Consider the following 15,556-nt stretch of genomic DNA (forward strand, 5'->3'; position numbering starts at 1 on the left):
GGGGTAGCAATGGGAGAGTATCCAGTGTTGCTAAATTATATTATCTAAGATGTCCAGTTTTCAGCCAAAAATTATAGGCATACAAAGAAATAAGTAAATATGACCCATACACCAGGAAAAAAGCAGGCAGCATAAAACACTCCCTGTGAATATGACTAGATGTAGGATTAGCAGGTAAATATTCAAGGAAGCCACTATAAATACATTCACAAAAGTAAAAGAAAACTTCCCGGTAAAAGTAAAGAAATCGTAACAACAAAAGAGAGTATCAATAAAGAGACAGAAATGTTAAGAAAGAACCAAATGCCAATTCTGGAGTTGAAAAGGACAATAATAGAAATTAAAAACACTAGAGGACCTCAACCGTAGATATGAACTAGCAAAAGAAAGAATTAGCCAACTTGAAGAGAGATCAGTAGAGATTATATAAACTGAAGAAAGAAAGAAAAAGAGAAAGGAAAAAAGAAGAAAAATGAACAGAATCTCATAGAAATTTGGGATACCGTTAAGAATAACATCAGAAATATACAGGGAATACAAGAAGAGAGAAAGGTAAAAACAACAACAACAATGACAAAAGCAATACAAAAAAAAAAAAAAAAAGACTGAATACTTCCCAAAGTTACTGAAAACCAGTAACCTACACATCTAGGAAGCAAAGCCCATCAACAGACACATCACGATAAAAATGATAAAAGCCAAACACAAAACAATCTTGAAAACCACAAAAGAAAAATGATTCATCACTGACAAGGCAACCCTAACCCAAGGAGAACAACAGCTAACTTTTCAGAAGAAATACTGGAGGCCAGAGGTGGTAGGATAACACAAAGCCCTTCAAAACAAAACAAAAACCCTATCAACCAGGAATCCTAAGTCCAGCAGAGCTGTATTTCAAAAATGAAGGTTGAAATACACATATCCCAAGATAAACAAAAACTGAAAGGATTTAATGCTAGCAGACATTCGTTCCTTACAAGAAATACTTAAGGAAATCATTAAGCTGAAAGCAAGTAATCCTAGACAGCAATTTAAATCCACATAATGGGGCGCCTGGGTGGCTCAGTGGGTTAAGCCGCTGCCTTCGGCTCAGGTCATGATCTCAGGGTCCTGGGATCGAGTCCCGCATCGGGCTCTCTGCTCAGCAGGGAGCCTGCTTCCTCCTCTCTCTCTCTCTGCCTGCCTTTGCCTACTTGTGATCTCTCTCTGTCAAATAAATAAATAAATAAGAAAAAAGATTTTTAACAAAAAAAAAAATAAATAAAAAAATAAATCCACATAATGAGCACCAGTGATTATGTAATTATAATAGACACTATTAATGCACACTTTTTCTTTCTCTCCAATTATTTAAAAATAGTATAAAACGATATGCATATAAGTATCACCAAGTCTGTAACACAGGGAAATGTAATATATTTGTCAATAACAGAACAAAGGAGATAGGTGAGAATAAAGCTGCAATGTGCTAAGTCAATAACAGATGGTAAAATAATAACAATGTATTGTTGGGTTTATAATATTGACAGATGTAAAGCATAAAACAATAACAACACAAAAAGGTGGGGTGAAACAGAGGTAACATTTCTATATATTACTGCAATTAATGTAGCATAAATCTGAAGCTGATTCTGATAGGCTGCGATGTAAATGATAAAGCCTGGAACAACCACTAAAATATACTCAAAAAATAGTGAAAAAAGTCATTAATGAAATTAAAATGCTACATTAGAAAATATTCAATCAATGCAAAAAAAAAGTACAGAAGAGGAAGAAAAAGATATGAGACATACAAAAAACAAAATGATGGCAGATATAAATCAAACTATATCAATAACAGGAAGAATGGATGGAGAACAGTCTGAGCAAAAGGTAGACATCTTCAGACTAGATCCAGAAAATCATGATCAAACTACAGATTGTTGAGAGGAGTCAAACTGTAGATTTAAAGACAAATAGATTAAAGTCAAAGAACAGAATAAAGCATAAGATACAAGTAGAAGCCACAGAAAAGCTGGAATGGCTATATACTGATACAGTAACAACAGACAAAACAGATGTTCAAACAAAAATGTTACTAGAGATAAACAGGGAATATTCAATAATAATTAATATAAAATAAATATAAAAATATTTTAAAATAAAAAATACACGTACCCAATAACAGAACACCAAAATACATGAAGCAAAAAAGACAAAAATGAAGAGAGAAATAGATAATTCTATAGCAATAGTTGGAGTCTTCAATTCTCTACTTTCAATAATGGAAAGAACAACTAGAGAGAAGGTCAACAAGGAAACAGAAGGCTTGAAGAGCACTATTACTCCAGCAGGACCTGACAGACATCTATAGGACACTCCATCTTACAACAACAGCATATAGAGTCTCAAGTGCACATGCAACATTCTCGAGGATAGAACATATGCTAGATTATTTTTTAAAATCTAAGTAAATTTAAAAGGATAGAAATAATATAAAGTATGTCTTCTGACCACAATGAAATGGAATTAGGAACCAATAACAGAAAAATCTGGGATACTCACAAATCTGAGAAAATTAACACTCTCCTAAACAACCAACCAGTAAAAGAAAAAAGTAAGAAATCAGAATACACTTTGAAATGCTTGAAAATCAAGACAGAACACACCAAAATATGGGATGCAACTAAAGCAGTGTCTAGAGGGAAGTTTACAGCTGTAAATACCCATATTATGAAAGAAAAGAGATCTCAAATCAATGACCTTGCCTTCTAGAAAAACCTTACCTGCACCAAAAAAAGAAGCGCAAACTAAGCCTAAAAGAAAAAGAAGGTAGGAAAGTATCAAGATTAGAGTAGAAAGTAATGAAATATATGATCTCTCTGATATGAGGAATCTGAGAGGCAGGGTGGAGGGTTGTGGGGGGTAGGGAAGAAAAAAAAAGGAAAAAAGATGGCATCAGAGGGAGACAAACCATAAGAGACTCTTAATCTCACCAAACAAACTGAGAGTTGCTGGGGGTGAGGGGTGGAGATAGGGTGGCTGGGTTATGGACATTAGGGAGGGTATGTACTATGGTGAGTGCTGTGAAGTGTGTAATCCTGACAACTCACACACCTGTACCCTGGGGGCAAATAATATAGTATATGTTAATAAAAATATTTTTTTTTAAAAAGTAATGAAATAGAGAGTAGACAGAGAAAATCAAGAAAACAAAAGGTGGTTCTTTGAAAGGTCAACAAAATCGACAAACTTTTAGCTAGTCTGACCAAGGGAAAAAAAAAAAACCCTAAAACTATTAGAGTACTAAAAGAGGGGGCATTACTACTGATCTCACAAGAACAGGAAGGACTATAAAGAAATATGATGAACAACTATACACCAATAAATTACATACCTTAAATGAAATGGACAAATTAGTAGAATACAGCCTACAGAAATTCACTGGAGAAGAAATAGAGAATCTGAAAAGAACCGTAACAAGTAATAAGATTCTATCAGTCATCAAAAAACTGACAGAATCTTATTACTTGCTGCAGGTCTTTTCACAAAGAAAAGCCCAGGCCCAGATGATGTCAGCGCTGATTCCACCAAACATTTAAAGAACACTTATTTTCCACAAACTCTTCCAAATAGAAAAGAACACTTCCCAAATCTTTCTATGAAATGAGTATCACCCTAATATCAAAAACTGACAAACACAAAATAAGAAAACTACAGACCAATAACCCTTCTGACTATGGATCCAAAATCCCCAACAAATACTAGCAAACCAAATCCGGCAACATCTAAAAAGAATTACACACCATGCCAAGTGTTACTTATCCTAAGGATGCAAGGTTAGTTGAACACATACAAATCATTTAATGTAATATATCTTATCAACAGAATACAGAACAACAATAACAAAACAACAACAACAAAAATCACTCAACAGACACAGGAAATTCATTTGACAAATTCAACATACTTTCATGATAAAAACACTCAGCAAGCCAGGACTAAAAGGCAACTTCCTTCACCTGAAAAAAAGACATTTACTTAAAAACCACAGCTAATATTCCACTTAAATAAATGTAAAGACTGGCTGCTTTCCCCTTAAGACCAAGATAAGGAGGTCAGCTCTCACATTACTTCTATTTAACACTGAAATGAAGGTTCTAGCCAGAAAAATTAAACAACACAAAGAAAAAGCATTCATACTAGAAATGAAGAAATAAAATTATTTGTATTCACGGATGGCATGATCTGGTACACAGAAGATCCTAAGGAATCCACTATAAGAATAAATAAGCTCAGGAAGGTTGCAGGATACAAAATCAATATACAGAAATCAACTGTATTTCTATACACTTGCAATGAAAACTGACAAAGTTAAGAAAACAACTCCAGCAATTGCACTACTGGGTATTTACCCTAAAGATACAAATGTAATGATCCAAAGGGGCACGTGCACCCGAATGTTTATAGCAGCAATGTCCACAATAGCCAAACTATGGAAAGAACCTAGATGTCCATCAACAGATGAATGGATAAAGAAGATGTGGTATATATACTCAACTGAATACTATGCAGCTATCAAAAGAAATGAAATCTTGCCATTTGCGACAACATGGATGGAACTAGAGGGTATCACGCTTAGCGAAATAAGTCAAGCAGAGAAAGACAACTATCATGTGATCTCCCTGATACGAGAAAGTGGTGATGCAACATGGGGGCTTAAGTGGGTAGGAGAAGAATCAATGAAACAAGATGGGATTGGGAGGGAGACAAACCATAAGTGACTCTTAATCTCACAAAACAAACTGAGGGTTGCTGGGGGGAGGGGGGTTAGGAGAAGGGGGGTGGGGTTATGGACATTGGGGAGGGTATGTGCTTTGGTGAGTGCTGTGAAGTGTGTAAACCTGGCGATTCACAGACCTGTACCCCTGGGGATAAAAATATATGTTTATAAAAAATAAAAAATTTAAAAAAAAAAAAGAAAAAAGAAAACAACTCCATCCAAAATGCTATCAGAAAGTATAAAATACTTGGGCATAAATTTTTAAAAAGAAGCATAAATCTTAAACTGTGTAAATGTATGCAAAAATCGTTGAAAAAAAAGTAAAGACCTAAATAAATGAAATCCTATGTTTTATGGATTGGAAGACTGAACAATATTAAGATGGTAATGGTACTTAATCTGATCTATAGGTTCAAAGCAATTCCTATCATAATCCCAGTTGACTTCTTTATATACATTGATAGGCAGATGTTAAAATTCACATGGAACTGCAAGGGACCCAAAATAGCCAAACAATCCTGAAAAAGTATAAACTAACAGAATTTATACTTCCAAACTTCAGAAGTCACTACAATGTAATAATCAAAATGGTGCTGTATTAGAAGGAAGGAATATCAATGGACTAGAATTGAGAGTCCAGAAATAAATCATACATTTATGATCAACTGATTTTCAACAACAGTGCCTAGACCATTCAATGGGGGTAAACAAATGGCTAGGACCACTGGATAGCTAGATGCAAAAGAATCAAGTTGGACCTTTACTTCATACCACACACAAAAATTGACCTAAAAATGGATTAAAGGCCAAGACTCTTAGAAGCAAACACAGAATTTTCATTATTTCAGGTTTGACAATGAACTCTTGGATATGACACCAAAAGCACAAGCAACAACAAAAACAAAAAAAATTTGAATTTCACCAAAATTTAAAACTCTTGTGCTTCATAGGGCATGATCCAAGAATGTGACAGACAACCCACAAAAGGGGAGAAAATATTTGCCAATCAAGTATCTGCTAAGTAAATTATATCCAGAATATATAAAGAACTCTTACAATTTAATAAATAGACTTTAATTTTTTTTAAATAAGCAAAGGATCCAAACTGACAATTTCCCAAAGAATATATGCAAACTTCTAAAAGAATATAAAAAGATGCTAGACATCATTAGTCATCAGAGAAATGCCACTCAAAATCACAATAAAACACTATATCCCCAACACTAGAATGAGAATTGAGAGCTTGATAATATGGGTTGTCAAGAATGTGAAGAAACTGGAACTCTCATATGCTACTAGAAGGAATGCATAATAGTCCGGTTGCTATGAAAAACAGTCTGGGGGCGCCTGGGTGGCTCAGTGGGTTAAAGCCTCTGCCTTCAGCTCAGGTCATGATCTCAGGGTCCTGGGATCGAGCCCCACATCAGGCTCTCTGCTCAGCAGGGAGCCTGCTTCCTCCTCTCTCTCTGCCTGACTCTCTACCTACTCGTGATATTTGTCTGTCAAATAAATACATAAAATCTTAAAAAAGGAAAAAAAAAAAAAGAAAACCACTCTGGCAGCTCTTCAAATGATTAAATATAGAGTGACTAAATGATCCAGCAATTCCACCCCTAGACAAATACCCAAGAGAAATGAAAACACATGTCCACACACAAACATGTACATGAATGTTGTATGTTCCTATGAGCAGAAGGATTGCTTGCTCGGTCTTCCCCAGTTTCTGGATTGTGCTGAGCAAAGTAGGAAGTTCCTTAGGAGAACCCCAGCTACAAGTGAGACATGTAATGAATGACTCTGGTCCCACTCGCACAATGTCTGCATACAACTTTCCAAACCTGTCTATTCCACATAATTGGAATTCTGCCTCATTTAATTCTGCATGCTCTGCTAAAACTGGTATCCCCAACCCCAAACTCCATCTTCCCTGGCTGGGTTCCTAACATCCTCCCAAACTTATGCCAATCCCATGGACCAGCTCGTATATTCTTCCAAGTGTTAGATGAAGACCTATGAAAAATAGGTTAAGGACTGCACTGTGATTACCAACTAAACCTTGAGAGTCTAGTAGTCTTACATGCCTATGAAACTGAGTGTCTCCTAATTCCAAGGCACAAATATACTACACCGTTTCAGAGCTTTTTGGCTGCACAAGGACCTCTCTACCTGACGTGCCCACTATCTACTACTCTGCCTGCCATCATCTCCCTATTTATTCTTCCTCTGTGAAGTGATTCAAGAATTAGTAGCTTCAGTCTCTGCTCTTCTGGCAAGCCGACCAAGAGCTAAGAGCATAATATCTGGAACCAGCATGACTGAGCTCCAACTTCACTTGACCACTTAAATGTACCACCTTGTCAAGTTTCTCAACCACTTTCCCTCAGTTCTCTCATCTAGTGAAAGGGGGTAATTCTTTTTCCCAGGCTTGTTATAAGGATTAAATGAAATCATATATAACATGTAATATGCTTCCCCAGCACTGGGTTATTACTTCTATCTCAATCTATTGATGGTATCATATTTGTTTTGTTTACCTGAATCTTCCCCTACCAGTCCCTGAGCCTCTCAAAGGTGTTAAGTTTATTATTTCTTTCATATTCATAGCATTTAATGCAGTGCTAGGCAGTACATTAAGGGGCCGATGAGTGAATGAAAAATAAAAACTACTAGCCCAGCAAAGTCAATGATTATGGAAACCACGCTTTCAATATAAAAATCAGACCACATGGTTGATGAGTGTACTAGACCTGACTATCTAAGAGCAGGCCTGCTCTGGAAAATCCAGACTATCTGACTGCCAGAATGATCTAGAAAGAATCCAAATGCTCAGCAGTTAAATCAGTTACATAAACGATAGCATTAAAACACAGAGGACTGGGGCACCTAGTTGGCTCAGTCCATCAAGCATATGCCTTTGACTCGGGTCATGATCCCAGGGGTCCTGGGATTGAGGCCCACGTCAGGTTTCCTGCTCAGCAGAGAGCCTGCTTCTCCCTCTCCTTCTCTCTCTCTCCAATAAATAAAATCCAAAACAAAAACAAAAATAAACAACAACAAAAACAACCAGGATCTTATATAACCATAACAGGAGTCATCTGTTGACACCTGAAAGAGTCTGGACAAAACACTAAGCAGAAAAACAGAGCAGAATAATATGCATGAAAGGATTACAGAGCTGGTCAAAGAATGATAATCAAAGAGAACAGACTTTATGTGTATCTAATATCACAGAAGGAAAGAATATTTCTATGTTTTAAATTTTGATTCTAAAGACAATTTTTTAAAAGATTTTATTTGTTTATTTGACAGAGAGAAAGTACATGCCCACATGCAAGTGGAACAGCAGGCAGAGGGAGAGGGACAGGGAGGAGGAGTCTTCCCACTGAGCAGAGTGACATGGGGCTCAATCCCAGGACACTGGGATCATGACCCGAGCCCAAGACTGTGATCAGCCGACTGAGCCACCCAGGGGTCCCTAAAGACAACTTAATCCAAAAAGAAAATGATGCTTATAATGCCTTTACACAAGAAACAAGATAAGTGGAATAGAGATTCCAAAAGTTTTAATCCCTTACATAAGACTCAGTGAAAAGGATCACATTTCTCCATTACTATAACTCTGAATAGATAAGTTTCCTGGTAAGAAAAAAATCCAGATATGCCCCTCACGGTCAATTCTCTTATTTCAATAAGTAAATTTTTAAGGCCAGGCATCTGTTTCGGTCATGTCTGGGACATCAACAGTTTGATTAAATTAACCAGTCAAAGTTCTTCCTAAGTATGTCTTCTCCTTTCCGTACAATTAAAAAACGAAATCCAAATTGTATATATTTGTCCACAAAAAATAAAGGTCTTCAGCAAGTTTTTCATTCATTTCTCCCTGAAACAGTTCCTCTCAAAATTACAGCCCAACTCAGGAAAAAAAAAAAAAAAAAGAGAGAGATAGTATACTTGCTCAAAGAACAGATCCTATGCTTCTCACTTTAATCGGCTTATTTTATACATACGTACTCACACAGATATATACACATCTACATATATATATATACCTATATACACACCAGAGGAAAATTAAGTAATGAATGCATCTCTTCAGTTATCTTCATATAAGTTACTAAAACAGGACCCCAATAATCTGGAGATGATGACTACTCTAACGATTCTAAAAAACAAAATATGTACTTCCATCCTTCTATGCCATCAACTTTCCCTAGATTAACATAGGAATGGGAGCACCTGGCTGGCTCAGTAGACTGACCGTCCAATTCTTGATTTTTTAGGTCATGATCTCAGGGTTGTGAGACTGAGCTCGAGTCACGCTCTGTGCTGGGTATGGAGACTGCTTAATATTTTCTCTCTCTAGGGTGCCTGGGTGGCTCAGTTGGTTAAGCAACTGCCTTTGGCTCAGGTCACGGTCCCGGAGTCCCAGGATCCAGTCCCGCATCAGGCTCCCAGCTCCGTGGGGAGTCTGCTTCTCCCTCTGACCTTCTCTCCTCTCATGCTCTCTCTCAAATAAATAAATAAAGTCTTTAAAAAAAAAAAAAAAAGATTTTCTCTCTCTAACGTCTCCCTCTGCCCTTCCCCCATTGTCTCTGAGCTCTCAAATAAATTAAAAAAAAAAAAAGAAGCAAAGGCATTATCCCTGAATACCACTTAACAAATAACCTTCCTTAAAAACACAATTCAACAGTCTAAACACAATAAACTTAAAACTGGTTTCCAATTTTGAGTAAGAATTTATCCTCACCTACTTCATAAATACTCTTGCCCAAAGAGCAATCTGTCAACACATGTAGTTTAAATCATTAACTACAACAGCACCAAATCATTACTATAATCAGCATGTAAATTTCATGAAGGCGCTGATTGTGTCCTTTTAAGCACTTTAAACAACATCCAGTACAAGGAAGCTTATTAAACATTTATGATGTTTAATAAAAATAAAATGCCAAAACAAAAGTCTTTGTTATTCAGCTTGGCTGCCATGTATAATATAACCACTGATCAGTATCTATTTCTCCAAGAGCAATTATAAGAAATCGAAAACAAACCCCATTCAGATTAGAAATTCTGTCTCCTCTGTCCAAGAATACAGTTTCATTTTTGCATCAGAAAGAAACTAGCAGGCCTCCAGCAGAGAGCATGCAAAATGCAGATTGTTATGGTGCTTAACCCAAGCATTTATGCATTGTTTACTACTATATTTCATGCACATTTTTGGAGATATTTGCCTTACCTTTCCCATTTTGCCACGTAGTATACCAAGATAAAGTCAGGAACGAAGTGATAAATGCTAAAACAGTAGCTACAGTTCCATTTCGGAGCCTCATCTCATTTCACCATCACACTGGTTCATATGTTTATGATGATAACCAAAACAGTTCTCTTTCTAATCCTGAAGTCAACTGAATCCAGTACTCCTGGCTCGGGGCCAATAAAAACAATCAATAAGAGAGGTTCATTTCAGATGCTCTGCAGAAGGAGCCCAGCAGCAACACCATTCATAATTGCAATTCTGGATTGTCTTCACAGTCGTCATAGGCTGCTGTCTCAGGCTTCTTTCTTCCTGTTCAGGGGAAAAAGAGAAAGGAAAACTTGTTCAATAATGCAAAATACTACTTTCTTCATTTATCACTCACCATTATGAACAAACTTTTGGCTGGGCTAATCCCCAGCTACCAAGATTATACCCGCATCTAAACAATTCATTTAATATACTAGAATCATACGATGTTTCTCCTCCAGAAAAAGAGCTTCAAACTATATTCCCTCCTCCTTGATTCGGTTTTGTCTGCAAAAAAAGAAAGTTATGGCTCATTATTTAAAGGGAGAGGTTGTGGGGCTCATTAAACAAATAGGAAGCCACAGATTTGAAGCTGATTAACTCTGAGGATCATGCAACGGGTCCTACGTAACATAATCGTCATACTCCTCCATTTCCCTCTTGCAAAATAATAGTCAATATTTTGAAAACTTTAAGAAAAACTGGGAGACTACAACATACAAGCATCAAAAAACCTGGGCTCTAGCTCCAGCAACATCATTATATATAGGACTTCAGGTGTGCCACTGATTTAGGCCTTGTTTCATCCATAAAACAAGCAAACCACCTGGCCTGGCTCCACTTCTAGGACACAAAAATGTTTATAAACCATAGAAAAGTCAGAGTGATTATTGCCATTTATCATTATCATAAAAGAAATGTAGTTTTTCAGGTGAGTAACCTGCTCCCAAGGTGTCAACTGGGAATACGAAAAGGCATTTAGGAAACGAAGCAACCCAACCAGAACACTGCAGGACCTAGGACCTCGTACTGCTTTCACTCAGAAAATCTGAACATCAAATTCAATCAAGTCCTTATGGGTACTTAAGTATACTCACCTAGCATTTAATAGGTTCTCCATAAATGTTAACTGTGTTAAAAAATAAAAGCAAACCAAACAAACAAACAAAACTGCAGCCAGCCACGGGTTTGGTCTGCACTATGCATAGCCAGTCTCTTTCCCTGGGGGCATGTCAGGCACTCCAAGATGTTCACGGATTCCCAGTGACCTCAAAGGGACCACAAGATGCACTTGGCAACATACTGAGACACACTGTACTGGGGTAAGTTAATGCACTTCCAAAAATGCCTCACAAGCCCCAGGGACAATTCCCTTGGCTACAAAGTATGGCTGATTAAAGTAGGCATTGGTAGGCAATTCAGAAACCACCATGTCAGCTACAGTTGTAAAACTGAACATAGTGACTAGAAATCCCCCCTAGACTAAGGGATAGTACTGATGGTAAGAATGACAGACTCTACAAGGCACTGAGTGTTTCCTATGCAACCACTATATGCTTTAAATCTTCAACAAAACCCTAAGAGGCAGACCTTTTCTTTAACTGAAGTATAATTGACACACAATGTCACATTAGTTTCAGGTAATGAGACAGGCATTATTAAACTGGAGAGGGAACACTAATCTGTAGGACTTCAAAGTTCAAGCGCTTACCTACTGCCCTTTGCCTTTCAAACTAGGCCACCTGCACCTTGTAAGAATGAAGAGAAGGGCAAGGGCCACTCCCAGTCTAGAGCACCTTCCCTGAGGTATTAACTTCACCCAACAGTGTGTGAATTTCAAAAATTTTCTCTTCTATAATGAATATGTATTTACTAGGAAATAAGCTGCAAAATTCATAGGAAATTTCTGAGTTTAAACCTAAAACTTTTTTTAAATTTTTTATTTTTTAAAGATTTTGACAGAGATCACAAGTAGGCAGAAAGGCAGGCAGAGAGAGAGGGGGAAGCAGGCTCCCTTCTGAGCAGAGAGCCCGGTGTGGGAGATCCCGGGACCCTGGGATCATGACCTGAGTAGAAGACAGAGGCTTAACCCAGGCGCCCCATAAACCTAAGACTTTAAACAAATTTCTCACTTCCTGTAACCTCTAGCTAAGCACCCCTCCCCCACCACACACACATCCAAGCATGTCTTCTAACCCTCCTTAGCCAACAGCTCTCCCTGTGGCATCATATTCTGGAAGCACTGAACCCCTCTACTTCCTTGCTTCTTCTTACTATCTGAAAACAAGGAACTCCAAAGATATTCTCAGAAGTTATCACTATTTTCTACAACCAAAGTTATTCATCTTCTATAGTTAAGACAAGTTAACATCAAACACGCTCACATTGATGGTTTAGATTTTAAAATCTTTGTGGTGAAATCCTACAATTTGTACTAAATTCCTTAAAGTGCCTAATATATTGTCTTATATTAATAAGCACCCTAATAATGAGTTCTGATTATAAAAAGAGATGTGATAACTCAGTGAATTATATAATACAGAATTACAATCCTGGTGCAACATTATATAAAAATGCATATAACTTTCTGTTGCTACATACTTAGCTGCACCCTACTTCAGGAAGAATTTTGTCCTAGTTAAAGATCTAAAAGTATACAGGTTATTAGAATAAACATCCAATTCATAATTATGAGGAAGTAAAGAAGAAATCATAAAGGATATTTTAAAATAGTTTTATTAAATACAAAAAACGCCCATATGATAAAATTCAGTATTAACACGTAGAGACAGTAAAAGTGAATGACTTCTAAAATCAAAGTAAGCTATAGATATGCTATTAATAATATGCAAAGAATATACCAAATATGAAAAAATTAGATCCAGGAAGCCATTAAGCTCTGGTTTGAAGAAGATACTTATCAATTCTACTAACAAATAAGACCTAAAATTCTGCAGGAGAAATATAAGAGCACTTTACTCAGTAAGAATGTAGTAGTACATTTTAATTAGGGTTTCCAAACTAATCAAATATAACTGTACAGTACAACTGAAGACTCCAGACTAAAGCAAAACTAGTGATCTCTATGATCTTCAACCAGGAGAAGCAGTCAGGCTGGACAGCCAAGAGCCCTCTGGACTGACTGACTACCTAAAGCAAGAAACAAATTGTGTCATTATTTTTATCGGTATCCACATTTGCAAAAATTTCAACCTAAAACCTTAATACTCTCTGAGATTATCACTTAATGTATCCGAATCTTTAACAATAAAAAAATGTGATAGCTAAAACTTTCAATCATCTTCTTCACCCTCCCAAAGACATATGTAACTTCAACTCAAGACCGCAAACTGAAAAACCTGTTTTATTTGACTGCTCCATTGTTTTATTATTGGATACAAAAACCTTCATTTAAAGTGTTTTCTGAACTATTCAATACATTTTATGGCAGAGAACACTTTGCTGAACACTTGGCATATTCCCTCATTATTCCATAGACAGGACAGAGGTGCCTGAAGACTGAAAGGCAGAAGCATGAAATCCATGACGTAAGCTATATAACTTTATACAAATTATGTAAAAATTCATTTTAAATTTATCAAAGGTTTAATACTTTTCATTAACACAGCTTACATAATTTCATTGTCCAGCACGTTTTTGGATTTACAAGTGTGGACTAAAGAATCCCATGCCACGATAAGTTGTTAATAAAACTATTTTTTTTAACATTCAGAAAACGAAAGATAAACCACAAAAGGCATTATCTGATTCTAAATTTAGGTTTTATATTCCACCAAACGACGCTATCATTATCTTTCATGAGAATTCGTCCGAGAGCAAAAGCAGAACAGCAAAATACATGAAAAGCATTAAAAACATACATTGTGTCTGCTTATATTTCGCAATTCGGACTGTAAGCAAATAAACGGGCTCAGGAGAAACACACGCTGCGAGAAATAAAAGCGGGCGCGCAAGTGGTATGACTGCCAGCTCATAAAACACGCCTCAGAGGTGTCACCTGGTACACTTTGTGTGCAATCACCCAGACCCAATCTAAGGGTCCCACTTGCAGCTTCCTCCTTCAGGGCAACTGGGGCCTGGGGGGATGGCGGTGCTCTTTCACACCGGACCCGCACACCTTCACTTTGTAGAAATATTCGCGACGACCGCTGCACACCGCCTCCGCCACGGCGGGAGCACCCCTGCCTCCATGCCCCGCACCTCCTGGCCCCCACCCCACCTGCCCCCGGCCCCGTAAAGGCGCCCACCCCCGGGCCGGTGAGGGCCCTGAGGCGGCCCGGTCCCGCGGACAACTCTCCCTTCCTCCCAGTACCCCCTAAGCCCGCACTTTCCTCCACTTTGCCCCGAAGTCGACGAGCCCCGCCGCGCCGGGGAGCGCCGGGAAACGCACCAGGCGCCCTGCCGGCCACAGCTAGAGCGCGCGGCACCAAGGGGCTGTAGCGGCGGCGGCGGTGGCGCGGGGCTGACCCCACGACCAGGGCGCCCCGGCCCGCGCCCCGCCCCGAGGCCCAGCCAGCGCCCCGAGCCCGCCCCGCAGCAGCCGGAGACGCGAGCTCCCGGTCGGGCCGCGGCGCGGGTAGCTCCGTTACCAGCAGGTGGATCTCCCGCGACCCCGGCGCCTCGGAGCCCAGCAGCCGGCACCGCCCCTCCATCCCGCGCCCCTCCGCGCAGCCGTGCTGCGCCCCAACCTCGAGGCCGCCCGCGCGCCGCCGCCAGCCGCGAGCCCCGAGCCCCTCACCCGCCGCTGGTGCTGCCAGTTCTGCCGCGGCCGCCGCCGAGGCTGCTGTGGCCGCCGCTGCAGCCGCTGCCGCTGCCGGGTGCCCCGCCTCCCCAGCGCGACTCCGCCCCCGCCGCTGGAGCGCCGCGGCCGCCCCGCCCCCCGGCCCCGCCCGCGACCCCACCAGCCATTGGCCGCCGGTGCTGCGCGCCCTCCACTGGGCGCCCCCGCGCGGCAGAGCCGCTGGCGTCAGTGGCCTGCCCGGCTGTCATTTAGGGGCGCCGACTCGCAGCTACATAACTCTCCTGAGATCCCTTTCCTCCCCCCTGCATTTAATGTCACGGCGAGGTCTGGCTCTGCGTCTTGGTCTCCGGTCCCAGGCTCCGAGAGCTTGGCTTCTCCGCGCAGCCGCCCCCCCCAACCCCCCGCGCCCCGCCAAGCCACATCTGGCTTTAATCCTCCCCGGCGTGTGCAGAGGCAGCTCAGACTGCCAACGGAAGGCCCCAGGGAACCCTCGGCCTCAGCCTGGGCGCGCGACCCGACCACCCTGGGCTTCCTCAGTCGGAGCCCCTGGCCCCAGCTGCAAGTTCCATTCCTCGGTCATCCGGCCTGGGCAGCATTCCTGGCGACAGGTCCCGGGGGTAGGTCCCAGGGGCAGGTCCCTCTCCAAACCAACAATAGCTTCCGAGGCCCAGCAGTTCCAGGACATCAGCGACTGTCTCTGACCCTTCGCAGCATCCCCAGCGATAGGCATCCCTATCTCCAATTTACG

General features: G+C 40.1%; 1 protein-coding gene across 8 annotated transcripts in view; it reads right to left on the reverse strand.

Annotated features, from left to right (window-relative positions):
* MGAT4A (alpha-1,3-mannosyl-glycoprotein 4-beta-N-acetylglucosaminyltransferase A) overlaps window positions 1–15,556 on the reverse strand; it is a 151,238-nt gene that overhangs the window by 98,245 nt on the left and 37,437 nt on the right. For 4 of the 8 annotated variants that reach the window (XM_032352009.1, XM_032352007.1, XM_032352008.1 and 1 more), the window contains exons 1-2: window positions 14,806–14,891; window positions 9,999–10,328 (exon numbers count right to left, since the gene is read on the reverse strand). In XM_032352009.1, coding sequence (XP_032207900.1) covers window positions 9,999–10,092 — 94 coding nt within the window. In that variant the 5' untranslated portion in view covers window positions 10,093–10,328; window positions 14,806–14,891. Of the gene's footprint in view, window positions 1–9,998; window positions 10,329–14,394; window positions 14,503–14,656; window positions 14,734–14,755; window positions 14,781–14,805; window positions 14,892–15,556 lie in introns of those variants that run through there. The other 4 variants (XM_032352005.1, XM_032352004.1, XM_032352006.1 and 1 more) reach the window with 4 other exon arrangements.

The sequence above is a fragment of the Mustela erminea genome, chromosome 7, assembly GCF_009829155.1.
Source record: "Mustela erminea isolate mMusErm1 chromosome 7, mMusErm1.Pri, whole genome shotgun sequence".
Lineage (NCBI taxonomy): Eukaryota > Metazoa > Chordata > Mammalia > Carnivora > Mustelidae > Mustela > Mustela erminea.